This window comes from Kickxella alabastrina (genome assembly GCF_025024165.1).
Source record: "Kickxella alabastrina strain RSA 675 chromosome Unknown BX661scaffold_9, whole genome shotgun sequence".
NCBI lineage: Eukaryota > Fungi > Kickxellomycota > Kickxellomycetes > Kickxellales > Kickxellaceae > Kickxella > Kickxella alabastrina.
This window is the reverse complement of record NW_026251480.1, coordinates 687,108-713,413: the sequence shown is the minus strand read 5'-3', so window position 1 is coordinate 713,413 and position 26,306 is coordinate 687,108. Positions and strand designations below refer to the sequence as shown.

Below are 26,306 nucleotides of genomic sequence, written 5' to 3'. Positions count from 1 at the left end.
TTGGCGTTGTTGCGCTCGTCCTCAGTGAGCGATTGCATCTTTTCCATTTCAGCCAGCCTCTCGTTGATAATGCCGTCGATGAACGAGTGGAATATGTGCAAATACCCCCACTGCCTAACGCGCTCCCCAATTGGAAAAAGGTCCAGCCACGGAAACATGTTGTACACTGGATGCAGCATTGCGCCGAGAAGAGAGTCGTACATTGCATTCTGCTTGTTTCCAGGATTGCGCAGCGCCTCGAAATTGTAGCCCATGATGACATGCCCAAGAACGTCTAATGTGGCCCTGCGAAACACACTCAACACGTCGATTGGTCTGTTAGACTCGCGCTCGATGACGTCCATCAGCTCAACCAGCGGGTTTTCAAACATAATTGTCGGCCAAGAGCGGCGGAATGCCGGGCTGACAACAGCGCGGTGGCCGCGGTAGGCGCTGCCGTTTTCAAAGGTCAGCGACTTTCCTGTGACGCGCGGGCCGAGCGTGTGCGGCAAGATCTGGCGCACATTGACCTTTTCATAAATGTCCGAGTGCATAAACACCAATCGCGCGTAGTCTGCCCTGCCGATGTTGTACTCCCACGCGCCAAACATGCGCGTCTTGAATATACCGCACTGTTTCATGTATGGCATCTGCAGGCTTTGCAACACCGGCAAGCGGCCTATTGGACCTTTTGTCATCCAGAGCAGGGTCTTGTACGCGGGAATGTGCGGGATGCTGCTGTTCTGGCTGGTCGGCTGTGGTGCGAGCGTGGTGCTGACGAAGTACAATACGCCCGCTGTGGCCAAAGTCAGCGCCCAGTACATGAATGTATCCTGAAACACATTAAGAGCGCTGGATACAATTGTGCTGAGCAGAAGAGACATTTCAAGTACTAATATTGTTCTAATGTAGTTATGATAACTATGCTACTAGTTTAATTGGCATTTAAAAGTGCAACGCGCGTAAGCAAAAAAGGGATAGTATAAGGACTATGCTTTGACATTGGATATCAAGCGCAACAAAATGCGTAAAGTTGCGACTTTATGCCAAAATGCATTTGCCTTCAAAAGGCGGCGGATCTGCACAATAAAAGCTGACAATGCAGAAAAACATATGTCATGACCAGGTCATGAATGTTCTCCTGTAATGGCTTAAAAGTGAGATTTGCACTGACACTCATTGTTTGTGTGTGCAATTTTGAAGCCTTTTTGGGTCATGGGTTGGCGCAGTGGGGAAAAATGATTGTAATCGATTTTTTCTCTTGCATTTCAACGACGAGTAATCTGGAGATAATTAATGCCAACGCCGAGTCTTCACAGATTGCATTGAAATCTATTTAAATCAACTGAATAATAGATATTCTGTGTTTCGAATTGTTTATCCATGTATTGCAGATTAATTCTAGAATATTATAAATGAGGCACCAGTCTATTGACAAAAAGAGCTGTTTGCGCGTTGCACATTTACTTTTTTGTGTTATAGTACAAGGCAATATCTATGTATCCAAGTGCACGCTATTAATGCAAGCCTTTAAAGAATAAAGCAAGGCTTTTCATTAGCTATTTTTTTAGCTGAAACTATATGTAAACTCAAACTTGTGGCAAAAAATGTATTTTGGAGTAATTAAAATTGAAAACGATTAATGGTTCCTAATAAATCCCAAGTCGATATCCTTTTTCTTGTTAGTGTAATGCTTATGCCAGATAAAATTGTCATCCTCTTGGATAAACGCAACATTACGTTCACCACATCCGGAATTAACCATGCCACCAAATACAAAGTCCTCATTTCTTGTACCATTGTACCTGAATTCCGTGTCCAGACAATTGAGAAGATTCTGGTTGAACATGTAAAATTTGCCGTTCCCGTACAGCACGAGGTGCAAGTTTTTCTTGTTCTCATTGTCCCTTCTTCTAGTGTGATCGCTAATGTATACGGGACGCTTGGATCCCTTGTAAGTTCGCATCAAATTAGCACATATTCCTTATCAACAAACGAGTCATCATCCAGCTTAATGAAAAACTCAATGTCCTCATATGACCTGATGGCTTTTGAAAAGCAAATTGTTTTTTCGTCCAGTGTATGATATGTCGAAGTCCTGTTGCACACAATCTCGCATCCTGGCTCCTCCCAGTCGCACACGGGGTACAGGTAGTCGCTGAACCAGGTGTTGCGGTAGAACTGCATGTCCGTGTTGCTGTTGATGGGTAAAATGATTGCCATGCGGTCGAGCAGCATTTGGTCTTCAATTGGCCGGCGGTGTGGCCGATGTAAGATTTTAGTAGGTGTCTCTGGTGGCGCTTTCCCTTCGAGTATGTCCCAGTAGTTGTGGTAGTTTGATGTGGCAATAAAACTGGTTGCAACAACACCCAATATTATAAGCAGCACAATAATACGGGGTCGAGTGAGCATAATAAATCGATTATTTGGGTCTGAGGCTGGTATTAAGAATAAAGTGAATATATTTATATTTTTTGGTAGATGAAAAAAAGAAAGACAAAGTAAAAAAGGTATAAACGAATGAGAGAAATTAACAAAATTTGTGGACCAATAAATATTTAAAAATAAAAATGTAAATCATAAGGAAAATGGCAATCCATTTTTTGCCATAGACTATCGACCATCAACCAAGTCAAAACATCAGAAAAGTTAAGAAATCAAGGCAAACAACAAAAATAAATAATCTACTAACTATATTGTTTTTTGTGTGATTTTGTAGCTGAGTACCATGGATAATGTGTCTTGCAAATATATACAAGGTCATATGAGGTTGTACACACATGCTTGTATCCAATGACCCATGTATATTGTTCTTTTTATTTTAATGTGGCATGTGTTTGTTTAATTTTCAATCCTGCAACAACTCCATCAATGTGAAAGTATAGCACTGATTGGTAAAACAGGATTAATTTACAAAACATGAGTTAGAGTGGCACGCACAAAAATATGCTGGTGGGAAATAAATAAAATGACATCTCTCATAGTATGAAATATATCTTTTGTATAACAGAACGCGCTGAGCAAACAAGATGGCAAATGGTGGCTTTATTTGCAAGAATGCAATAACCGCATATGCGTTTTTTATTGTGATCTATACATACAAGCCAAAAGTGTAATAATTTATAAAAAGAAATAACTACATTGGATGGAAAAGTATTTTCTTTAGTTATATGAGCGACGGTCATTGCTCCTATTGTTCTATTTTATATTGTCACAATAAAAATAGAGGGAATACATTGCAACGTATGTTTTTAGAGCCCAAATAGAAAGCACTTTTTCATGGGCACTATTTTAACTATAAAAACGACAGGGCTTCCTTATTTAATCGGTATTATACTTTGCCACCCACATTTACCTTATACATTATTTTTTCATAAGTTTTGAATATTGCTTTAATATTAATTTGCTTAGCAACAATGTACAGATATTCGACCTCCGATTCTAACCCTCCTGCTCAATCTCAGGGGACTACCGCCAACACCACCACTACTACTGAGCCTCCTGTTGATACTCGTCCTCCTATTGCTTACACCAAGAAAGGAGAATGGGAGTGTGGACACAACGATTGTAAAAAAGTCTATCCATCCAGCGAAGAAAGTGCAAAGTGCTATCCTACTCACTTGAAGTTCTAGGATACTAGAGTAGTTTTGCGTAAAGCAGCTGCATTTAGTATCAAGCATGCTTTTTACTCGTAAATTGTTTTCAACATTATTTAAATAAACTGAATAATTGACCAGATAAAATTTGCTCATGTTAAAAAATTAGTTGAGAAAATAGGGAAAAATGATTCTTTTAAAAAATTAACAGTTCATTGCTTCTCGTCAATGTTTCTACTATCGGACTTACTCATACCTGTGTAGTTTTAAAACCCTTTTCATGCGCAGCCAGGTTTTGACTAAGACATCATAACCCTCTGCAACACTTATTTATCCTGTTTGGAATCTTCTTTGCATAAGCTTTAGCAGTATACTCTTTATTATTCAAAGAAATAAAAAAACCGCCGGTTGATTCGCATTGGTATACAGCTTGTGATTGGAAACATTGAGGTATTTAAACATGGCCATTTGTTGAATAACAATTGTAAACAGTTTAAATTAAAATATTAAACAATTTTATAGTGACAATAGAAACGATTGAATTACAATTAGCCATTAGATATAAAACTCTTGGACATAAATCATTGTATAGGTAGATATAAAGGCCAGTATCCCCGCGTATACTACGTTGATGGCCTTCATCACAATATACATTAATTTAGTTACTCACTCATTTACCTTTTTTCAATTACTCTGCTTCCATGCCGTCCAACTGCGAAAACATTGCCGATATGGTTAACTGGCCTAATCAATACAAGTGCAACGAGTGCGGGGCTATAACGCCTACTGTAGAGCTTATGTACATATACCACAAAATTAGCACGCAGTGCAGCGGCAATGATATCGCGATAACTTCAGTTGGTTGAGTTGGCGGGTTGAAGTAGGATTTGAGACCAGTACGCGAAATGAACGCATGGGTTTAGTGACTTGTTTTTTTAGTGTGGAATCGAGGCGAGCTGATGAGTTGATGAGTCGATGAGTCGATGAGCTGGCGAACTGAGTTGTAAATCGAAATCGTAAATTATCCATGCAAAAAAATACACACACATATAGGACTGAAACAAACGGGTATGCCTTTTTTATTTTCCCTTTTTTGTTTTGTTTTATTTATCAAATTCATTCAATACAATCAATTGAGCTAGTTACGTTTTTTAGTTCAAATCTGAGAGGGACAAGAGAACAGGAAAAAAACAATAAATTCCCCTCCGAGATGGCAGACCAAATCACCAACAATTCGAGCGGCGTGCCTGAGGACACGAACAAGCCGATAATGTCGTCGTTTGACCAAAGCAAGCTGCGCGAGCTCATCCGGCTAATGGAAAAGCAGCAGCTTTCCTCCGACCCTGTTCTCAGCAAGCGCGAGCGCGACGAAGCAGCAGAGCAGCAAGCAACCCACGAGTTCTGGAACACGCAGCCGGTGCCCAAATCCATCGAAACCATCCAAAAGGACGGGCCGCTGCACCCGCCGCTCAAGCCCGAGGAGATCCGCCAAGATCCATATGCCTTGCCCGAGGGTATGGTCTGGTGCGAACTAGATATCGAGCGGGATTCGGAAATGACCGAGCTGCACGAGCTTCTGCTGAACCACTACGTGGAGGACTCGGATTCAATGTTCCGGTTCAGCTATTCGGCGGAGTTTCTGCGCTGGGCGCTGATGCCGCCGGGGTTCAGCAAGCTGTGGCATGTGGGCGTGCGGGAGGCGGGGACTGGGGTGCTGCTGGCGTTTATCAGCGGGATTCCCGTGGACGTCATGGTGCGGGATCGGACCATGGGAATGGCAGAGATCAACTTCCTCTGCCTGCACAAGTCGCTGCGCAGCCAGCGGCTAGCGCCGCTTCTGATCAAAGAAGTGACGCGCAGGGTGCACCAAGTGGGCATCTTCCAGGCGATCTACACGGCCGGCCGGCTGCTGCCCAAGCCCGTATCCACCTGCCGCTACTTCCACCGCACGCTGAACCCGCGCAAGCTGATGGACACGGGCTTTTCAAAGAAGCTCGAGGGCGTCCAGCTGCTGAAGCTTCAGGCAGCCCTGCGGCTTCCGGCGCAGCCCGGGGTCGCCGGCCTGCGGGCTATGCGCAAGGGGGATGTCGGCCAAGTGCGCAAGCTGCTTAATCGGCAGTTGAAGACGCGGTGCGAGGTGGCGCCGGTGTTTAAGACGGACGCGGAGATTGCCCATTGGTTCCTGCCCCGCCAGGGCGTTATTTGGACCTATGTGGTGGAGGATGCGGAGCATCCCGGAAGGGTGACGGATTTTGTGTCGTTTTACTCGCTGCCCAGCTCCGTGCTCAAGGCTCCGTCTGCGCAGGGCGGCTCGGGCGTGCGTGCAAAGGGCGTGCGCAAGCCGCCTGGAGCCATCTCAAAGACAGCATCGCAGCAGCATGCGATGGTTAATGCCGCGTACCTGTTCTACTATGGCACAAAGACTGACTACGACGTGGTGCTGACGGCTGAGGAGAAAGCGGCGGCTGGCGGGCAAAAGAAGGAGAAGGCGCTGGTTAAGGAGAGGGTCGATGCACTGATTAAGGAGAGGTTGACTGAGTTGATGCGGGATGCGCTTGTTATGGCTAGTGCTGCGCAGTTCGATGTGTTTAATTGCTTGGATATGATGGATAACGCCATGTTTACCAGTGAGCTTAGATTCGGCCCTGGCGATGGTTTCTTGCGCTATTATTTCTTCAACTATATGGCCCGTAATGTCGATGCCTCGAAGGTCGGCTTTGTCATGGTTTAGGCAAACTCTTTTATATATATATTTTTACTTTGAAAATAAATGAATTCTTTTTGATTGATTGATGCGTGTTGATGCTCGATGAAAAAATGCCAAAGAGGGTTTTAATAAATTTGTTCTTTAAAGATTCCTTTTCTTTTCTTCTTTTTGTACTTTTCATTCTTTCACTTTTTAATTTTATTATTTCTACTTTTTTTCTCCCCCTCCCCCCACCGACAAATTAAACCTTATAAAACCCAGCAATGGAATTCAACCGATTCGGGTACGCATACGGCATATCGGTATTGCTTTTTTACGCGCGTATTGTCTACACAGTTATATATTAAAGGTCCCAAAACGGGGTTTTTTCGCCGCCAGCTCACACTTAAACTAAAACCCCAGTCACTTTCCACAATTTCTTGTTCAACTTTTATAGGTCATCAATGCCGTTCGGTGGACTCTCGCGACAAGAAATCCTGCGCGGCGCAGCCAACCGACTGCTCTACTCCAAATTCTACACATACTACTATGGGATAATGCTCTTCCTGGGTCTAATATCACTCGGAACCGCACTCATAGAAACCTGCCCCTCGATATTCTTTATTGTAATTGAATCCATCATGTGTATCTGCATGATGCTTGAAATCATAACGCGCGCGCTCGCCATGCACTGGTCCTTTCTCACAACATGGTGGAACTACTTTGACATTATAATTGTGATGTTCTGCGGAATCACCCTTATACTGTTGTCCGGAGACTGCTCGCCGGGATCGAACTCGGAGGAGCTGCTTAATACGGTTATGATTGTTGTGAGAAACGGTGCCCAGGTTTTCCGCCTACTGGCCACGTTGCGGAAGAATCGCAGGCAGATGGACGCTAGAGGGATGAATGTGGACCTGGATGATGGCGCTGCAGTGCTCGGGTTCATCGATGATATGGATGGGTTTGACGTCGACCATACCGGATACAGGGTAGCTGGTGGTGCGCAAGCCGATGGTGATACTGACTTTAGACTGTCAATTGACTCGACTGGCGACTACACCGAGTTCCGAAACTCCGACGGCAGGTCATCAGCAAACTCTGTCTATTCCACCCCGGAGCGCCTCACTGCGCGCAGATCCATCCCACCACTAAACGGACCACCGCCACCCTCTTCCATAGAATGACAAAAAAAAGTACGCACCTTTCCTTTTTATGTTTCTCTAATGTATACTACAACGTCGCCCTTGCGGCGCGAATCACCCTCGAAATGCGTATTGAAGAAACGCTTTTTTTCGGAATACCCCAGCTGCTTCAGTGTTCCGCGGATGCGCTGCGCCATGTTGTCGTACAGGACGAGATGGCTGGGCAAAAGGCGCCAGTGTCCGGGCCGTGGATGCCTGTCACCTCGTCCAAGCACTCGACTCCCAGTGAGGTGTCACATCGGCCTGTTGTGTCCGCGAATATTCTGTTTAAAAAATCTGCAGGCCGCTGTTCAAAGTCATCTGCCTCCCAGTAGTGCGCCTCCAACTGCGACTTGTCCAACGGCGGCTCGCAGGCAAGGAACCACATGGGGATGTTGCGATGCAAGTGGCTATAGAACGGAGTCGAGTGGCAGGGCATCAGGAAGCCAATGCCCGTTAGGTCATTTGCGGGTTGGCGCCGTAGATAACTGAGAACGTCTATGACGCCGCGCTGGTGGACGAGATTCAAGTACAGGGTTGCCGGTACGTTGGTCAGCAGGAGATAGGCCACAATCCTGCGCACACTCCATGGTCTGCCAGAACCTACCCGGTGAGCGCTGTCCTCATTGGATGAGGAGGGCCACAGCGGGCCGGCCAGCGACTGCATCGACATGGCGGCGTACACAAACCCAATGGGGAGCAGCGGGTAGAGGAAGCGATACTCCATGTGGCCAACTAAGGAAAACACAGCAGACGCCAACACGGCGACGACACCTGGCTCTGCAATGCCCCGCTGGTACCCCAGATATGTGCCATGCAGGACAAACGGCAGCATCGATGTAAAAAGCACGGGCAAGCTCACGTAAAGATGGTACAGCGGCGGAGACTCGCCAAACCACGTGGCTAGGTCCTGCTGCACATTGAACACGTAAAACTGGTACGGCGGAAACACCCATTGCCCGTACCCTAGCCGATCAACCACCAGCATTACTGCCAGCGCGCCAATGCCAAACATCAGCGCCGTTTTGACTATGCGCAGCGTTCGAAGGATTCGGCCGGTGCGGGGCTGGTTCACCAGCAGGCAAAGCCCGGCGCAGAGCCAGACCACGCCGCTAGTCGGGCGTATAATGCATGAGAGCGAGGCAAAAAGCAGGGCCTTTGGAAGCGAGTGTGCAGTCGAGCGCTTCCACGGCCAGAAAACCAGGCCTGCAGCTGTCAAGCATGTCTCTGCGGAATTGACCAGTGGACGCACAATGCCGCTGCCCATCGACCACGAAACAGCCGAGCACAGCACCGCCCACTTGGCTACCTGCTCGCCCGCAATCCGCCTGGCAAAATGGAACGTGGCATAGTCAACTGACGCTGCAATTAGCGCGACCAAAACATAAGGCGCGACAAGCTACACAATAAAGACCCCAAAAACAAATAAACCCTCGGCTCGGGTTGGTTGCATTTAGCCAACTTTTCTTTCCTTTTCTTTCCTTTATTCTCTCCCTCTTCTTCTGTTTGAACCAAGCACTCGCAAAGTCACCCTGCTAACGCGGGGGGAGGCAGAACTTACTAAAAGAGGCGTGTTGTCGAGACGAAGCAATGCCAACAGCCGATATACAGCGGCAAACAGCATCGGGTGTGCGCAGCCACGAAGCGCGTGATGCCATTCCCAAGTTAGAAAGCCATAGCCGAAGGCCCACCGGTGAGCAACCTCGAGTGACTGCCACGTTTCGTCTGGATGAATGTACGTCTGCACCAAAAATACGTTTGCCAGGCGCATGCACAGAAGAGGCAGGAACAGCCCCAGCCGCCCAAAATGTGGCTCGCTGCTTGCCATTCTAAAACAAAACAACACAAAGAAACAGGGGGTAAAAAAGTTGAATTTCGAAAAGGGAATGGGAGAGGAGAAAGGCGAGAAGCGAGAGGCGAGAGGCGAAGCGAGAAAGAGGGAAATGCAACGGGCCGGAATTTAAATATTAGAAGTGCTGCTCGGCTCTTTCGCGCATACACGCCATTTGGCTCGAGCGCAAATTGCATGATTGATCCGCCGAGCCGGAGAGCACATCTCGGATCACGAAGCGAAAAGCACAAGGCTTCAGCTGATTTGATTTTCATTGATGCCCTCGTGACCGCCAGTATGTCTTCCTTTTCCGCCCGAAACCCAAGCGGGTCGGCGAAAAAATTGGACACGCTGCCGGGCACACTCTGCTCGCGGCACACTGCACAACGGAGCGTTATGCGAGGCACAGGGCACACGCATTAATAAAGGCACGAGTGGGCTGCCATTGTCAATGCGCGAATTAGCGAGGAAAGAGTGAAATAAAGGCGAGGCCGAGCCCAACGGGTTGGGGGCGGGGGCGAAAACGGCAAAGGCGCGTTAAAGTCAGACATGCGATCCCGTGTCCGACTCGTTTTTTGAAAACAAGTGTTAACTTGGGCGGGCGAGCAGACAAGCCCAGCCCTTAAATCCTCTCCTTTGTTTTCTGTTCTATACTTTCTACACTTTCTATACTTTTCATATTTGCAATTTAACCCCTTTTATTATTATTATTCTCTGGCTCTCAATTGGCAAAAAGGTACGTTTTGCGCATGCGGCCGCCGCCATGGCCAGACTGCGTACAGACTTTGCTTCGATAGCCGGCTGTTTTCTCCGCTTGGCCTGTGCGTTCGTCCGACACATCTCCTTCCTCCCAGACCGTTACCTTTTTTGCCCTGATGCCAGAATGGCTGGGCTCGACGTATTCTGCGCCTGCTTCCTAGAAGCCTGTCGTGTTTACTTTGCTTGACTGCTCACGAGCCTTGCGCTACAGCTTACTATTCAGCCAACCGTGCACACGCGCGCAAGGCCTGCCAGCCGCCTTTCTTTTCCCTTTTTTGCCTCGGCAGAGTGACACTGCCTTTCTACCGACTTCGCTCTTGGCGCCACTGCGCTGCCCTTGCTTTTGCACGCTCGCACGGCATCATCCCCAACCGCTTTTTCGTGTTTTGTTTGCGCGGCTGACCCGCTTCTGAGCTTAATTGCTTTACCTCTCACACAGACAAGCCAAAATCAAAATCATCAAAGATCATGCACGCGTGACCACGCATCCCATCCCATCCAATCGTCCGCGCCCTCACCTGGGCCAACGCGTTGGCCGGCACAGTCAATTGGAATAAAACGAGCTAACGGTGATGACGATGGAAGAAGAGACGTGGTCAGAAGAGTGGATTATCGAGCACCCGCATGCCTGGCCTTTTTCTCTTCTTTGGGCGTGCGTGCGATCCCGCGGCTCTGTTTCGGACGAGTGCTCCTTTTTTTCTTGGCGCTTCATTGCGGCTCCTTTCCTTTTTTATTTTGTACAAAGCGAGCGGGGCTTTGGGCGGCACAGAACATGGAGCAATTACTAAGGCCCGCTTGGCCCCTTTTTATGTGGTCGCCGCAGCCTCTTTCTTTGCACAGAGACGCGAGTCCTCCGGTGATGGCAAATTTGGCATGCATCATGTCACAAAAATCACGCTTTTGTCAATGCCCTTTGCCCTCCCCCAAAAAATAATTACATCGTCACTCGTTGTGAACACTTGGACGTTCTTTCTACTTTCTTCTTTGCCCTCCCCCCAAAACCTCCCCACCCATTCACTCGTACCCTCCTCCTCAACACACATACGGCACAGCCTTTTATTACATTTTACTCTCATAAATTCCAGTGTCAAGTTGTAATTTGACCTTCCGCTTTGTCAACCCTCTTGCTTTGCTATAAAAGTACGCGCTCTCGCCTTTTGTTCTCTGCTCTCTGTTCTCCTGCTCTCCTGCTCTTGCTATTTATTTTGAATCCTATTTTTAACTTTGACTCGCTTATACTAACTTTTTTATTATCTTTTATATTATACTGTAGCAACTCGCCTGCTCTTTCTATTACTTATTTTTCTACTCCTACTTTACATATTTCTCCGCGCTTCTTTTTTGTTTTAATTCGCTTGCGCTAATAGCTTATTTTCACAGCTCTCAAATTCGGATTACACTATTGCTTTTATTTACATAGCACCAGCACCAGCACCAGCACCAAACACTCGCACTTCAACGCTCAATTACTCCTCCACCACTATCTACGCGCACGCAATTGCCATGAACGGATTAAAGATGCTAGGTACGTGTTAATTCCCCAGTGCTTTAAAAGATTCGCCCCCTGGCCAGATTCACAAACAAACATAGTACGGCCCGTCGTTTTTCTCTACTTTTTATTGAATGCTGTGTCGCCTGCCAATTCAAACCTTTCTTTTTTCTTTTCCAATTGCTTTTTTAGGCGACATGGACCCTCGCAAGGTCCACCGCGGCATGGCGCATGACGCCAGAACCGGCGAGGAGGCCGAAATCGTATATACGAATTGCAAAGTCGTTGGAAACGGCTCCTTTGGCGTTGTGTTTCAGGCGGAGCTCGTGCCCAGCGGTGATCAGGTCGCCATAAAGAAGGTTCTCCAGGACAAGCGCTTCAAGAACCGCGAGCTGGCTGTCATGCGGAGCGTTTTCCACCGCAACGTTGTCGGACTAAAGTACTTTTTCTACTCGCAGGGCGACAAGGAGGACATTTATCTGAACCTCGTGCTGGAATTTGTGCCCGAGACCATCTACCGTGTGACGAGGCAGTACGTGAAGGCCAAGCAGTACGTGCCGATCCTGTACGTGAAGCTATTCATGTACCAGCTGTTCCGGTCACTAAACTACATACACTCGATGGGCATATGCCACCGCGACATCAAGCCGCAGAACCTGCTGGTCAACTCGTCGACTGGCGTGCTGAAGCTGTGCGACTTTGGCTCAGCCAAGACTTTGATCGCCGGCGAGCCCAACGTGTCGTACATCTGCTCCCGCTACTACCGCGCGCCAGAGCTGATTTTTGGCGCGACAAACTACACGGGCCGGATCGACATCTGGTCTGCCGGCTGTGTCATGGCCGAGCTGATGCTGGGTCAGCCGCTGTTCCCCGGAGAGTCGGGTATCGACCAGCTGGTCGAGATCATCAAGGTGCTGGGCACGCCGACCAAGGAGCAGATCCGCACAATGAACCCGAACTATATGGACCACCGGTTCCCGCAGATCAAGCCGCACCCGTTTTCACGTATCTTCCGCAGCCACGCGTCGTCGCCCGAGGCGATCGACCTGATCACAAAGCTGCTCGACTACACACCGACCAAGCGCCTGAGCTCCGTGCAGGCCATGACGCACCCGTTCTTCGACGAGCTGCGCAACCCGGCCACCAAACTGCACAACGGCCAGGACTTGCCCGAGCTTTTTGACTTTACTGTTGAGGAGCTCTCGGTCGAGCCCCATCTGATACCCCAGTTGGTGCCTGCCCATCGCGTTGCCGACCTCAAGGCCAACGGTGTTGATATTCACAACTTTGTCCCCACGCCCATGCCGAACCCGCTGCCCCTGACTCTTCAGTAAGCACACGGCATTTGCCCTTTGCCATGTCTTGTCTTTTGAGAGAGCGAGTGGAGAGAGAGGGAGAAGAGGGTTGGTAATTTTATATTGGTATAAATGGTTAAATTTTGGTTATAAATGTTCTTTATTTCTCCTGTTCTTTATACACGTACCTTTTTTGTCTTCATTTTTCTTCACAAATGTCTTTTTTCGCATTTTTATTTACACATTGTCCTTTTTTCAATTTTATTTTTCTCTTCAATTATTCAACCAACCACACCCAACATTATATGATATAATATAAATGGCAAACATGTTAACACATTAACATACGCCTATATATTTGTATAAATGTAATAATGATCATCGATTATTACAATCTACCGACCCGATCATCGAAATAATAATAAAAAATATGCAGTTTTTATTTACTGTATCACGGCGGATCCGAGACAATGGTCGCCATTGTACAACACCAGATACTGGCCAACAGCCACGCCAAACTGAGCGTCCTCAAATTCGGCGGACAAAAAGCCACGTTCATTCCGCGACACCGTGCATTTCTGTGGCTTTTGCATGTATCGAATTTGTGCATCCAACTTTATATTTTGCCCATCATCAAAACCTACATTCATTTCTTTATTTCTTTTTAAAAAATTCAATTCAATATTAGTATTGGTGTATTGCAACAGGCAAGATATCATATGAAATGCTGCATAAAGCTCTTTTTTGTTTGTAAAATTACCTAGTGGTGGACTCCCTGAAATCCAATGAATAGGACCCGCCGTGACTCTGCTCGAATACAACAGCGGATTATCCCTTCCCTGCACCGCAAACATTCTATTCCGATCCATATCCTTGGCATAAACATACCACTTATCCTGCCATCCGGGGATACCAGCGGATTGGCCGATAGTTTTTGAAAACATTCCCCGATGCGTGCCCAACTTGTGACCAAGTGAATCAACGATATCGCCGTGTTTCTGGGGAAGATACTCTGCCAAAAACTGGTCAAAGCGCCGCCGTTCGCCAACAAAGCAAATACCCATGCTCTCTTCCTTTTCTGCTGTATGCAGGGCGGCATCCCTGGCTATTCCACGGACATCCGTGGCCTTGATCAGATCGCCCAAGGGAAACACCACCCTGGTTAGACTGGATCCCAGGACATTAGCCAAATAGTAGCTCTGATCCTTCCTTTGATCCACACCCCTATACAAAACCACACCATCCTTTTCCTCTTCGGTCTCCTCCTTTCTTTCGGTGACCACCATGGATCTGGCATAGTGTCCCGTAGCAAACCATGCACCACCACCAACCCTCCTCTCGATTTCCTTCAAAAGCACACCAAACTTAATCTCCCTATTACACAGCATATCGGGATTCGGTGTCCACCCCCTAGCATACTCATCCAAGGCTAAAGCAAACACATTATTCCAATACTCCTTGACGAGATTAACCTCATGACATTTAATGTTTAATCGGTGGCAGACGCGTTGGACATCTTGCCAGTCGCGTTCGGAGGGGCATTGGCCGTGTTCGTCGCGGGTGTCCCAATTGCGCATGAATATACCGGTGACTTTGTGGCCTTGGGATTGGAGGAGGTGGGCGGCGACGCTGGAGTCGACGCCGCCGGACATCCCTAGATAGACATGGGTATTTGGTGGAAGCTGTTGTGCAGAGGTGTGCGTGTGACGGAAGAGTGGTGGTGGTAAGGGGGTGCGAAGGCGGAGTTGAGGGTGTAGTTGCGATAGTTGTCTCTTAAACATTGCAACAACAACAATAACAAAAAATGAATAGAGCTGGGATACGAGTAAATGAAAAAATGTTAATTTTAAGGAGACATAGGAAGGGAAGAATATGAAAATGAAAAATGTAGGTGTTAATCGTAAATTTTAAAGTTTGGCTCAGTTTGCTGAATGGTTAAATATTTCTTGATTAAATTTTTGTTTTTCTTGATTTTCAAGCCAAGAAAAGAAAAAGAAAAAAAAGGTTGGTATTTTTCCAACTTCTTTTTTATTATTTTCTTTTCAATATTTATCTTCATTTACATTCACACACTTTCTTATATTTTTTCAACCATGGGTTTTAAGAATCCAAAGACACGCAAGGGCAACAAGGAGCCCAACTACGAGGATGACAAGGTCGAGCGCGATCTTGACCCGACCAAAAAAGTGCTTAGCGGCGGCGGCAAAGTAGCCAAAAAGAACAACCGCAACACCTCTGACGCGCCAAAAGCATTCCAGCACATAATGAAATTCATGGAGATGAAAAAACGCAACGACCAAGCCAAACAACAACAAAAACAAAAAGAACAAACCATTGCAGCATCAGCAGCAGGAAAGAAGCAGACTACGGTGGGCCCCAAGGCGATCACGGAGGATCTCAAAATCATGCCTGGAGAAACAATGGGAGAGTTCAACAAGCGTGTTAAGAACAAGATGGAGAACAATATGCAGCTGATTGGGTCTAGCTTTGAGGCCAAGGCCAAGGGCAATTCTAACCCGGCCAAGGACGAAGGTGATGAGGTTGTGGTGTCTACAAGATCCGATCGCAAAAAGCGCAATGACGCAGTAAGGAAACAGCGCAGACAGGCGAAGAAAAATAAGAACAAGGATTCGGACGACGACGAGGATGATCAGGCTGCGTATGCCAGAAGAAAGGCATCTGCTGCAGCTCAGCCGAGATTCGGCGAACAAGCCGAGGCGCCGCCGATCTTTAAGGCACTGCCTAAACAGATGTTCAAGAAAATGGTCCCGATGCCAGACTCCAAGGAGGAGGCCCATGCGACGAAGATTAAGGAGGAGGTTGCGGTTAAAAAAATGATCCAGCGTACGGCCCGGTTGTCCCCGCTTGAGCGCATGCAGGCCAAGCGCAAGGCTAAGCTTGAGGGTCCCTCTGGTGACACGGCGGCGGAGAAGCGCATTATTGAGGCAGAGCGCGAAAAGGCTATTCGCCGCTACCGCATGCTGCGCGTAGCTCGTGAGTCTGCTAAACATAAAAAGTAATGTTTTCAAATAATATATTGCTTATATTGTGTATACTTTTCAAGAGTGAGAGTCCCAGGGACCGCAGGCTTGGAAGGTCATGCATTTGTCAGTGTTAGGGTCATACACTTGCGCGTACATATTTTCGCCGCTCGTCAGGAACCCATGCTCGCTGGCAGACCATGAAACGGGCGCGTCTTCGTGGCCCCAGACACAGAGAAACAGTGGGGAGCTGGCCTGTTGTTCTTGCTGCTGTTGGCCAGCGAGGTGGTGGAGGGCGGCGGCGGATAGGCGAGAGATAGCCTTGGCCGAGAGCAGGCCGCTGACGCTCACAGAATTAAGAGTTAGACTCTTGCGCGGTTCTGATACGCTGTAAGTGCAAATATCTTGCTCATTGCTGCTGCTGCTGCTACCGTCGTTAGCGGAAAGGATCCGCTGCAGCACTCCTGCGCCTGCTCCTGCTCCTGCCTCGGCACTCGACACCATGCCGATCCACTCAAACACATCCGTTGCACGCTCCGTCCACACATCCGACACGCCACTGCCAGAGCCAGCGGTATTCCGAGCCTCCTGGACGTCCTGGAGATCGCACACATCCGGAACCCAGACATCCCGCAACTGATGCTCCTCGTCAAACGTCGGCTGGCATTCAACCGCCCCGGAACATCAAAGTTCAGCGCACCACCAGTCTCCGAATCATACCACCCAATGACAAACCGCACTTCGCGAGTAAACGTCCTCTCAAAGCACTTTTTCACCCGCTGGTAATACTTCTTCTCGGGCACCATCACGTCAGACCGCAAATCCACCCTGACAATATGCCTGGCGCCGCGCTCCAACGGAAACTGCGCAGCATCGCCGACCAACCCCAGTTCCTCATACGTATCCTTGCACAGGCTCAGCACCAGAATCCCATTCCCGTCCACAGCAAACACGTCGCCTGTGTCGAGGCGGTTGTCCAGGCTGAGTGCCACAAGGGAGTTCTGTTTAATGTAGGTTGCGATAAAGTCGGGGTTTATCAGGTCTGTTAGCTTCATTGACACCCTGTAGTAGGATCCTAGGTGTGATTTGAGGAGTGGAAGGAGGGTGGGTGCGGTGGAGAGTATGGTGAGCCGGTAGTTGAAGGGGTGCGTTTCGATGCATTTCGTGTGCTCTCTCTTTTTGGAACTCAGCGAGGAGAGTGTCACGTAGAGTTTGCTCTTGCTGTGTTTGTCCTTGGGAAGCGGAATGTGGCTGCTCATCTTATTTCCCCCGCTTTGGTTGCTTGAATAGAAAAGCAATAGAATGAGGGCTGGTGGTAAAGATGCTTAATGTTTTCGATAGAGATCGAGAGACGGAGAGAAAGTGAGATCGGGTTTGGGATAAAAAATTATCAAAATTTATTATATATGCAGATTGGTGATTGCGCGTGTATGGGAAACGTCAGTTTGCCGCAATGGCGCCCTGCCTGTTCCAACCACGCCGCCCCTAGATAATAATAATTGCTATAGGCGCATGTAGCCAAGGTTCACATTAGAGCCCATGACAGGCGAGGTGGCGCGGTAGATATTTGGTCTTAATCATCAACATTAGTTCGTATTTTTTACTTGTTTTATATTTTGCTCAATGTATCTATTTTCTCTCTACCGTGTTGATCTGATCTGATATTTTTTGGCCCGCTTTTCTTTTTTAGTTGCCGCCCCATTCACAAATTGCGCTTCACTTGTTTGCATATACCTGAGTTCTTCAAAAACACAGCAGTGACAATCACTGAGAGCTGTTTTTTTGTACAAAAGCAGACCTTAAATCCGTCCTTTCCCAGACATGCCCAATGCGTAAATGCAGCATAACACGACCAAAATGCATTGCTTGGTTATTGTGAGGGCGGAAAAGGGGACGATCCCGCCCCTGGTGTGAGATTTGTTCCGCTGTAACGCATGAGAATAACATTTTTTGTTGCCACATGTCGATAAAACTTGCTGCTGCTCATTTCTTTTCTCGTCCTAAAAGAGGATTAAAGAATCTTGTTGGCTTGTCCTTTAGGCTTGCCTCGGATTTTATTGGTTGGAGTTACTCCATTGCCGATCTAATTGCACCGGCGCTCGTGATAAAAAAATAGAGCAAAAAACATTTATACATCACGGCTCACATGCATGGCCAGCTGAGATAAAGAAAGGGGCCAATTTTTTATCAGGCCCTCACCCTTTCCCCCTTCTCTTCATTCACCACACTTATCTTTCATCTATTCATCTAAAAAAAGTTCGTTACACTTATTTATTTCATTTTTATCTTTTTTCTTCTTGGCTGTTGAATTGTAGACTGCGCCTATAGAAAATAATACCACCCACGACTTGTCCATGTATCGCAGTACGCCGACCACCGCAACTCTGAGCAGGGTCCAGGCTATGGCACGCACGCCGTCGCTGCTTCAGCGCTCGGCCGCCACTATCAGCGCACGGACTATTGCCACCACCAGCCGCGCAAAGCTAAACACTCACAGACGGCAGCAGCACCAGCAGCTGCCACTTGTTCGCCACTTCTCTGTCTCTCATGCAGCCAATAATGCCGAAGAGACTCTGGTTGAGCGCGAGCCGCGGGAGACCATGGAGTACGATGTTGTCATTGTCGGCGGCGGACCAGCCGGTCTCTCGGCAGCTATTCGCCTGAAGCAGCTTGCGGCCAAGGAGGACACGGAAATCAACGTCGTTGTTATCGAGAAGGGCGGCGAAATCGGCGCACACACGCTCTCTGGCGCTTGCATAGAGGTTGGTCCCCTGGAAGAGCTGTTCCCAGACTGGAAGGAGCAGGGCGCCCCGCTCAATCAGCCGGCATTGGAGGACCACATGAAATACCTGACTGAGAACCACGCCATTCCCTTGCCCCACCCGCCACAGATGAACAACACGGGAAACTATATTGTCAGCCTGAGCAACGTCGTCAAGTGGCTCGGGGAGAAGGCTGAGGAGCTGGGCGTCGACGTGTTTCCGGCCACCGCAGCGTCCGAGATCATATACAATGAGGACGGCAGCGTGCGCGGCATTGCCACCAACGATGCAGGCGTCGACAAGGAGTTCAAGCCAAAGGCGTCGTTCACTCCTGGCATGGAGCTGCACGGTAAGCTGACGCTGTTTGCCGAGGGCTGCCATGGGTCGCTGACCAAGGGCCTTATTCGCAAGCTCAAGTTGCGCGACGAGGGCAAGTTCCAGACGTACGGGCTCGGGATCAAGGAGCTCTGGGAGGTCGATCCTGCCAAGCACACGCCGGGCAAGATCATCCACACCATGGGGTACCCCCTGGACTACCAGACATACGGCGGTGGATTTATCTACCACATGGAGGACAACAAGGTTTCGCTTGGCCTGGTCGTCGGCCTTGACTACAAGAACCCGTATCTGTCGCCATACAAGGAGTTCCAGCGCTTCAAGTCCCACCCGCTGGTGTCGGGCCTGCTCAAGGGTGGCCGTGTGCTCTCTTATGGCGCCCGTGCACTTGTCGAGGGCGGTCTGCAGTCACTGCCAAAGCTGTTCTTCCCCGGTGGTGCCCTTATCGGCGACACGGCCGGCTTCATGAACGTGCCCAAGATCAAGGGCACGCACAACGCCATGCAGAGCGGCATCCTCGCAGCTGACAGCGCCTACAAGGCCATTGTCACAGAGGGCCTGGGCGAGGAAGGCAGCGAGCCCATTGTCTTGTCCGGATACGAAGAGGCGTTCAGAAACAGCAACATTTACAAGGAGCTCCATGAGGTGCGCAACATCCGGCCCTCTTTCCACACGGGCCTCGGCATCTGGGGCGGCATAATGTGGAGCGGCCTGGACTCCATGCTCATCAAGGGCCGGGTGCCCTTCACATTCCAGCACCCGCACCCCGACCACGCGATGATGGAGCCGGCGGCCATGCACAAGCCCATCGACTACCCCAAGCCCGACGGCGAGATCACCTTTGATATCCTGACCAGCGTGTCGCGCACAGGCACGGACCACGCGGAGAACCAGCCCGTACACCTGCGGTTGGCTGATAAGACAATCGAGGTGCGGGAGAACCTGCCCGTGTATGATGGCCCCGAGCAGAGGTTCTGCCCGGCTGGCGTCTATGAGTACGTTGATGATGAGGCGAAGCCCGGACAGAAGCGGTTCCAGATCAACTCGCAGAACTGCATACATTGCAAGACCTGTGATATTAAGGATCCGGCTCAGAATATCAACTGGACTGTGCCCGAGGGTGGCAACGGACCCCAGTATGTCGACACGTAAACAATACTTTATATTTTTATTCCTATTTATATCAATGCGTGTCATTCGCTCGCACAGAATAGACAAGATTAAATTTACCAATAATTCGACTTGTGAGACACTCGCTTAAACTGATCGACCAATCTATATTGCTTCAGTGCTAGAACATTATTTCTTGTGCGACACATTAAATATTAAAATCCAAACATTTGTTGCAAATACAAAATAAAAAATTGTATTCGTCTTTGCCTTGCTTTGCCATTTTAAAAATTTTAAAAGCATTTATTTACAAGATATTTTCCTTTGTTTATATCTTATACTGATACATAAAATGTTTGACTTTATCGAAGAGCAACCGACCAGGCCGCACAGAGACAGGCGCGACAGTGGCAGACAGTCTTGGGGTCTGGGCATAAAGCTCACCAACAACTCGAACATAACCGACTTTGAGCATGCGGCGGCCACCATGGGGCTAGTAACCAGCCAGCGACAGCACGAGCAAGCCGACCCGCGACACAGCATGCAAACAAGCCGCAACAGAACAAGCACCATCTCGGACTCGCAACCGGCCACAGCATACTCGTTTTTTAACAAACTAGCCAGTAACATTGGCTCATTCATGAACATGGGGCTGATCCCAACAACTCCACAGCACAGGAGCAGCAGCAGTTCCAGACAAAATCGCAAATAGAAGACATGCTTGAGTCATTCTACCTGTCTCAGGGCCGCCAGGTACCCGAATGGGTGCATAACCCACCACCCGACCCGCCAGCAAATCTCGAGGCGCGCAATGCTAGCAACATGTCATTTGACTATAACCCAGACGCTGTCAATGCTGCTTCCAGCAGCAAGATGGCCGCCGAATCATCAAAACCCAGTACGTCGGGCGTTATCGGCAAGTCCTTCTCCAAACTAAACATTGGAAAGCTACCACGGCCGCAATTTTCCTTTGGACTACGCAGCACATCATCCGGTCCCAGCGAAAGCACCGGTGGCGGTGGTCGAGAAGGAAGCGGAATGAGCACGGCAACAGGAGTGCAGCCGAGCGCCTATGAAGTGGATTCGACTCACCCATGGGCTCAGAGTCCGTGAGAGCAGAAGGCACACCATCCGTCGTTGTCCATCCTGCCACATTAATGACTCGCACATTGGTGGCGCCAGCAGTGTTCCTCTCTTGAACACGCCAGAATATGAATCGTCGACAGCATTCCGGCTAGACACGAGCAGCTGGCGGTCAGTGCTAGTGCCAGCGACATGGATGGCGCTGGCTACTTTAGCCCCCACAGCAACGCAAAATCTCCAAAGTCTCCACAATGCTCTCGGACGCTTGTGGATCGCTGGCTGCGCAGCAGCGGCATAGGGATGCGACGAAAAAGCACACAGGCTCGCCGATCAGTCTGTCGTCTATTATGCCTGGGGAGTCTGACCGTGAGGAAAGCTCGCCCGGATTTAAAACTGCCAACTCTAAGTCTGCGCCAGCTGCGGACCCTTTTCCAGCCAAGAAATCGCAACTCGGGATGACCTCAATGCTGCTTCCACTTAAGTTGAAAAAGAAAAGCGGTCGAACAACTGCCACTACAGCTACACCGGAGCAGTCCCTGAAGAACCATAGGACCATACCCGAAACTCCAGATTCCCCATTGAATGGTGGTGATGTTGGCTCTGGAGAACAGAAACAGCATATACCCGAAAACATAAAGCACACCAACAGCACCAAATCCGCGCACAAGCCGAGAATGGTAATGCGCCTGTTTAAACGCAAAAGCTCTAACCCTGAATAACCCAGGCACGATAAGATAGAAATGTTCAATCAATAAAACAAAAGATGCAAAAACAACAACAATAACAACGATTAGAAAATGATATCCTCGTCGACCTGCTCGGCCAGGATGTTACGCACTCCCAACTGGGCTTCCTCCTGACTGACAGCGCCATGGATGCTGCCGTCGACAATAGCAAGCTTGGCCTTTTCGTCGAGCAACTTCTGAGCAGCCACCGCCCTGTCCTTCTTCTTTCCCTGGATCTTCTTCAGACGATAAAACTCCTCACGGTCCTGCTCATCAAGCTCCGAGTTGATATATGAAATAGTGTTTTCGATCCTCGGGATAATGACGTACTCGATAGCGTTGACGCGACGGTTGGTCAGCTTGATGACCTCGTCGAGTATGACAAAGGCGGTCTGCAAAGAGGCCAGCTCCACCAGAGTTTCCACAGCCTTTGTATACACCGCCCTTGCTCTCTGAATTTGCTGACCGCCACGCCCAAGGCCTGTGAGCTCAAATTGACTACCCGGCTGCATGGCCGGCTCAAAGGCAGGCAAAAGGACACCAGAAACGTTGTCCTGCTTGGCCGAGACTCTGAAGGTCGCGTGCTTGGCGCTTTCACGCACCTGGTAGCTGATGTCGCCCGTAATGTAGGCCACCTCGGCCAGTGAGAATGAGGCATTCTGCATTACCCTGCCCATCTTTAACTTTGCATCCTCAATCTTGCGGACAATTGCGCGGAATCGTGTGGTCAGAGCCTCGCTCTTGCGTTTCAGCAGCGAGTGGCCGGTCTGTGCGCCCTTTAGGCGAGTCTTGGTGACTGTCAAATTCATTCGGGTGGAAACACATTGTCGCGAACAGCAGCCATTTTGCGCGATTAAATTCTACAAATTTGTTACAAGAGTGGAATGAGGTTTGTGTGTAGAATTTAAATATAAAAGGAAAAAGGAAAATTACGAAAAAAGAATACAAAAATACAATACGAGCTGCGTCACTTGAAACTAAATAAAAAAGGGTGTGAAAAATTAACGATGTGGGCATTTTTGCGTCACGTCAATCAGATTACGCACCACCCGGATTCCAAATTTCAACTTGGTATCTTGGCAGGGTATATCGGTAACGCTCAGACTATTACAAGCAGCTATAGTCAGAATGTGTCAGCTGGAAAATAGGGGCACCGATCACCATAACATCTAGGATTACGCCCGTGTGGGCACAAAGAAAAGTATTTACCATAGATATAATAATATAAAGCTTAATATTAGTTATAGTATGGAAATATGGAAAACTATATAACAAAATTAATAATTGAAAAGTGTATGAAATTGGGGTTAAAGAGCTAAACACAATTTGAAAGGTATGTGTCCTTTTTATACGCAATATGTAAAATAGAGGTTCCAAGAGTACAGGTCAATATCTGCTTTCATTTTTAATATGTTCCATTAAAGCTAACTATTATGTACAAATTTTTTGACTGACATTGTAAAAGTGGTAACAGAAAGAATGCCAATTTATTTCTATAATTGTACAATGTCGTTTTGTATATCAGCATAAAACAAACGCAGACATATTTTAAGCAGGTTTGATGTTAGGTTTGTTAGCGGGTCGACGCTTAGAAGTAGTCATCAAATTTGTCATTGGCCTGCTCCTTGCCCTTTTTGTAGTACATATCGCTATCATCTTCAACATTCTCTTCGCATCCTCTTTTCCATTATCCTCACTGCCCAGCTGGGTGACGTCAAGCTGCCAGTGAAGCATGTCACCAATACCACCAAAGCCATTGATATACTGCAAGCCCTTTGGCGACTTATCCGTGATAAACTCCAGAAGAGCGCCCTTATGCTTGTATACCTTAGCAATCCACTCAATCGGTGGCTCCTTGTTGATCAGCTCAAGCTGAGTGCCGGTCTCACTGTTCAAGAAGTGGAGTGGTCAGACGCATGCTTAGAGGTGAACACACATTTAACATTGAAACTATTGGCATCATGAAGATGTACTGGGTACCCTCCAGGTTTTCCCATATAATAACCATCTCGACAATGCCCATATCCAAAAGCTTGAAGTATCGTTCATATCATAGATAATCTTGCCAGTGCTCTGAGAGATTTCGCCAAAGAACTTCACAATGAGCTTCTTTTCCTGGATTAACTAGACATTTGACAAACACTCCTGCGACAAGCTGATAGTCTGGTTAAAGCCGTTCTCACCACTGTATGATACATCAATGGTCTTGACGACCTTGGCTGTGACGCCAGGATTGGGCTGGGACACGTGGCAACGGAGGCGCATGAAATATATTTATGATATTTCATGCGCACAGCGATTTAACAATAATGAACTCTTCAGCTCTTTTCGTAGTCCCGTTCAAAGAATTATTATAATACTGGACTTATCATCATTACAACTTGCGTATGGCTTACTCATGGGCGGCCTCCAAACTCTTAATAGGCTTCCTATCTTCTACAGTTCGATCTGCTTGTAGACCTCAGTTGTAATATTTTTGTCTGAACTCATAATTGCAACGTTAGATGACAAGTCCATGCATGGTGTAAATAACATAATAAATGAAGTAAAGTAAAGCGAAAAAAGAAATGGAAGAGGCAAATAGGATATATAATAAAACAATGTCAGTCCATATAAAATTACTTTTATTTTCCTTTTCCTCTTTTAACCGCAGAAAGATGTATTTTTGAAAGACTATTGAGCATGTCTTGGCAGCCACTTGAGCTCGAAAAATTGAAACTTGAGTCAAAGTTGTAGTTGTAGTTGTATTGCAGCTGCAGTCGCAATTCCAAAAAATGCAGACGTGTGTGTGCGACATTTTCGTTCACGTTTTGTAAGCAAATATAGTTGGGTAAATCGCTCGCTAAGCCAATATGAGTGCATATTTCTGATTTAGTATGGACTGGCAGCCGTGCAACTTTTTTAATTTACCAGCAAAATGGCGAGTATAACTGTGTCGGAATTAACATCCTTGCGAAGCACATTGCGCTCTATTTTGATATTCGCAAATCCGGCTTGGCTGGGGCACAAACAAATACATTTTGATTGAATCGCTGGCTGATCAATACCTATATATTTATAGCTACCATGTATTTTAATTTAATCTGTACTTGATCTGTTAGGTTTGGTCATTTTGGTTTATCTCAGAGATTAATCGCAGGCCTTTAGCAGTGCACAGAAAGTTTGGCAGGGCAGCATAGCCTTTAGCTTTTTTGATAGGTTTTAAACTTTTTTCGTTTACATTTTGTGGCCTTCCAATCTTTGTCTTTTAAATCTTTTTTTTACATAAACATTTGGTCTGTTTGAAATCTTTCAATCGGGCTCAATCGCTTTTATTTCAATAATGCTATCTTCCGTTCGTGCTATTCGCAGGCTCTCACCGACCGTGGCCCGCACTGCCAGCTGTAAGTTCACCTCCAATTCGAATGGCGCTCGGTATTGGGCAGGAGGGATAAAGAAAGGAGGGAGGGGAGCATTGTAACTTTAACTTTTCAGAAATGGAACCCAACACTTTGAATTTACACCAGCTAATGCAACTTTTTCTTCTGTGCTCTTACGAGTCTTTGAATATGTTTTTATCATTAATAGATCTTGGCTCGCGCGCCTCAGCCAAACTCGTTACTCGCACGATCCCAGCGGCACAAATCCACACGACCCGTTCAACCAAAGACACTGCCTTTGAAAGGACTCTTGCACAGGCCGATCCCGCGCGTCGCGAGGAAGACCCGACTCTCTATGAGTTCGGCAAGTACATTTCCAGCATGTTGCCCAAATACGTGCAGCAGTATTCAGTATGGAAGGACGAGCTTGTCCTTTACACGGCGCCTAACGCCGTCGCGCAGGTGGTGGAGTTCCTAAGGGACCACACGAATGCGCAGTTTAAGCAGCTCACAGACACCACAGGTGCCGATTACCCCACCAGACCTAACCGCTTCGAGGTCATCCACAACTTCATCTCCTACCGCTTCAATGCGCGCATCCGCGTCAAGACCTATGCGGACGAGACCCACCCCGTAGACTCTGTCGCCATGCTGCATTCGGCTGCCAACTGGGGCGAGCGCGAAGTTTGGGATATGTACGGCATTTTCTTTGTCGGCCATCCTGATTTGCGCCGTATTCTGACAGACTATGGTTTTGAGGGTCATCCGTTGCGCAAGGACTTCCCGATCCACGGATACACAGAGGTTCGCTATGATGAGGAGAAGAAGAGAGTGGTTTCGGAGCCGATTGAGCTCGCGCAGGCCTTCCGTAACTGGGATTACTCGTCGGCATGGGAGCAGACTGGCAACGGCCGCGTCAATGCGCCGGAGGGCTTTGAGAAGCCCGCTGCTCGCGACGGCAACTAGGAGCATATATACAATTGGTTTATTTTTCAAAATCCCCTCCTTTCTTTCTTTCTTTCTTTTTTTATCAATTATACCAAGTGTCAGCATACAAAAATCAGCTCGAGTCTTAAAAAACCAAAAGGCAATATAAAAAAGAAGGGCACGTGCAAGAAAAACTCGTGTTTT

At 47.8% G+C, this 26,306-nt stretch overlaps 17 protein-coding genes across 17 annotated transcripts; 10 read left to right on the top strand and 7 right to left on the bottom strand.

The window, feature by feature from the left end:
- Positions 1-48: 48 nt before the first annotated feature.
- BX661DRAFT_198080 (uncharacterized protein) lies at positions 49-863 on the bottom strand (the record flags this gene model as incomplete). The annotated part of the gene is made up of 2 exons (XM_051538195.1): positions 49-57; positions 120-863. The coding sequence occupies 2 exons, from the start codon at positions 861-863 to the stop codon at positions 49-51; spliced, it is 753 nt and encodes a 250-aa protein (XP_051392322.1).
- A 715-nt stretch (positions 864-1,578) lies between these two features.
- Positions 1,579-2,527, bottom strand: BX661DRAFT_181753 (uncharacterized protein). The gene is made up of 2 exons (XM_051535793.1): positions 1,957-2,527; positions 1,579-1,930 (listed from the first exon to the last, which is right to left on the bottom strand). The coding sequence occupies exons 1-2, from the start codon at positions 2,389-2,391 to the stop codon at positions 1,619-1,621; spliced, it is 747 nt and encodes a 248-aa protein (XP_051392321.1). The 5' UTR covers positions 2,392-2,527; the 3' UTR covers positions 1,579-1,618.
- A 1,700-nt stretch (positions 2,528-4,227) lies between these two features.
- Positions 4,228-4,665, top strand: BX661DRAFT_181750 (uncharacterized protein). The gene has a single exon (XM_051535792.1). The coding sequence runs from the start codon at positions 4,277-4,279 to the stop codon at positions 4,439-4,441; it is 165 nt and encodes a 54-aa protein (XP_051392320.1). The 5' UTR covers positions 4,228-4,276; the 3' UTR covers positions 4,442-4,665.
- Positions 4,666-4,675: 10 nt separating this feature from the next.
- BX661DRAFT_181749 (acyl-CoA N-acyltransferase) lies at positions 4,676-6,364 on the top strand. The gene has a single exon (XM_051535791.1). It carries the CDS (start codon positions 4,786-4,788, stop codon positions 6,304-6,306), a length of 1,521 nt encoding a protein of 506 aa, XP_051392319.1. The 5' UTR covers positions 4,676-4,785; the 3' UTR covers positions 6,307-6,364.
- A 376-nt stretch (positions 6,365-6,740) lies between these two features.
- Positions 6,741-7,187, top strand: BX661DRAFT_136637 (uncharacterized protein; the record flags this gene model as incomplete). The annotated part of the gene is made up of 1 exon (XM_051532679.1): positions 6,741-7,187. A coding segment is annotated over one exon (447 nt), but the record flags the coding sequence as incomplete, so codon positions are not given.
- Positions 7,188-7,489: 302 nt separating this feature from the next.
- Positions 7,490-9,225, bottom strand: BX661DRAFT_133114 (Alg9-like mannosyltransferase family-domain-containing protein; the record flags this gene model as incomplete). Its single annotated transcript, XM_051532613.1, has 4 exons — positions 7,490-7,668; positions 7,704-8,029; positions 8,090-8,844; positions 9,007-9,225. Coding segments are annotated over 4 exons (1,479 nt in total), but the record flags the coding sequence as incomplete, so codon positions are not given.
- Positions 9,226-9,757: 532 nt separating this feature from the next.
- On the top strand, positions 9,758-11,555 carry BX661DRAFT_181742 (uncharacterized protein). The gene is made up of 3 exons (XM_051535790.1): positions 9,758-9,835; positions 9,863-10,012; positions 11,309-11,555. Exons 1-3 carry the CDS (start codon positions 9,826-9,828, stop codon positions 11,383-11,385), a joined length of 237 nt encoding a protein of 78 aa, XP_051392316.1. The 5' UTR covers positions 9,758-9,825; the 3' UTR covers positions 11,386-11,555.
- Positions 11,556-11,721: 166 nt separating this feature from the next.
- Positions 11,722-12,858, top strand: BX661DRAFT_142476 (glycogen synthase kinase-3 beta; the record flags this gene model as incomplete). The annotated part of the gene is made up of 1 exon (XM_051532948.1): positions 11,722-12,858. One exon carries the CDS (start codon positions 11,722-11,724, stop codon positions 12,856-12,858), a length of 1,137 nt encoding a protein of 378 aa, XP_051392315.1.
- Positions 12,859-13,262: 404 nt separating this feature from the next.
- BX661DRAFT_142566 (5-methylaminomethyl-2-thiouridylate-methyltransferase) lies at positions 13,263-14,471 on the bottom strand (the record flags this gene model as incomplete). The annotated part of the gene is made up of 2 exons (XM_051532952.1): positions 13,263-13,459; positions 13,580-14,471. The coding sequence occupies 2 exons, from the start codon at positions 14,469-14,471 to the stop codon at positions 13,263-13,265; spliced, it is 1,089 nt and encodes a 362-aa protein (XP_051392314.1).
- A 441-nt stretch (positions 14,472-14,912) lies between these two features.
- BX661DRAFT_198073 (uncharacterized protein) lies at positions 14,913-15,839 on the top strand (the record flags this gene model as incomplete). The annotated part of the gene is made up of 1 exon (XM_051538194.1): positions 14,913-15,839. One exon carries the CDS (start codon positions 14,913-14,915, stop codon positions 15,837-15,839), a length of 927 nt encoding a protein of 308 aa, XP_051392313.1.
- Positions 15,838-17,200, bottom strand: BX661DRAFT_181735 (ribonuclease P 40kDa subunit-domain-containing protein). The gene is made up of 2 exons (XM_051535789.1): positions 16,484-17,200; positions 15,838-16,460 (listed from the first exon to the last, which is right to left on the bottom strand). Exons 1-2 carry the CDS (start codon positions 17,057-17,059, stop codon positions 15,879-15,881), a joined length of 1,158 nt encoding a protein of 385 aa, XP_051392312.1. The 5' UTR covers positions 17,060-17,200; the 3' UTR covers positions 15,838-15,878.
- Positions 17,201-17,998: 798 nt separating this feature from the next.
- Positions 17,999-20,160, top strand: BX661DRAFT_181734 (uncharacterized protein). Its single transcript, XM_051535788.1, has one exon. It carries the CDS (start codon positions 18,155-18,157, stop codon positions 20,048-20,050), a length of 1,896 nt encoding a protein of 631 aa, XP_051392311.1. The 5' UTR covers positions 17,999-18,154; the 3' UTR covers positions 20,051-20,160.
- Positions 20,161-20,360: 200 nt separating this feature from the next.
- BX661DRAFT_170711 (uncharacterized protein) lies at positions 20,361-21,121 on the top strand (the record flags this gene model as incomplete). Its single annotated transcript, XM_051533648.1, has 2 exons — positions 20,361-20,631; positions 20,682-21,121. 2 exons carry the CDS (start codon positions 20,361-20,363, stop codon positions 21,119-21,121), a joined length of 711 nt encoding a protein of 236 aa, XP_051392310.1.
- A 111-nt stretch (positions 21,122-21,232) lies between these two features.
- On the top strand, positions 21,233-21,846 carry BX661DRAFT_102513 (uncharacterized protein). The gene has a single exon (XM_051532399.1). The coding sequence runs from the start codon at positions 21,343-21,345 to the stop codon at positions 21,808-21,810; it is 468 nt and encodes a 155-aa protein (XP_051392309.1). The 5' UTR covers positions 21,233-21,342; the 3' UTR covers positions 21,811-21,846.
- A 35-nt stretch (positions 21,847-21,881) lies between these two features.
- BX661DRAFT_193742 (vacuolar ATP synthase subunit D) lies at positions 21,882-22,625 on the bottom strand (the record flags this gene model as incomplete). Its single annotated transcript, XM_051537808.1, has 1 exon — positions 21,882-22,625. One exon carries the CDS (start codon positions 22,623-22,625, stop codon positions 21,882-21,884), a length of 744 nt encoding a protein of 247 aa, XP_051392308.1.
- Positions 22,626-23,264: 639 nt separating this feature from the next.
- BX661DRAFT_224265 (uncharacterized protein) lies at positions 23,265-24,421 on the bottom strand. The gene is made up of 4 exons (XM_051538904.1): positions 23,947-24,421; positions 23,790-23,848; positions 23,514-23,704; positions 23,265-23,472 (listed from the first exon to the last, which is right to left on the bottom strand). The coding sequence occupies exons 1-4, from the start codon at positions 24,079-24,081 to the stop codon at positions 23,405-23,407; spliced, it is 453 nt and encodes a 150-aa protein (XP_051392307.1). The 5' UTR covers positions 24,082-24,421; the 3' UTR covers positions 23,265-23,404.
- Positions 24,422-25,070: 649 nt separating this feature from the next.
- Positions 25,071-26,235, top strand: BX661DRAFT_181727 (uncharacterized protein). Its single transcript, XM_051535787.1, has one exon. It carries the CDS (start codon positions 25,293-25,295, stop codon positions 26,139-26,141), a length of 849 nt encoding a protein of 282 aa, XP_051392306.1. The 5' UTR covers positions 25,071-25,292; the 3' UTR covers positions 26,142-26,235.
- The last annotated feature ends 71 nt before the right edge of the window (positions 26,236-26,306 follow it).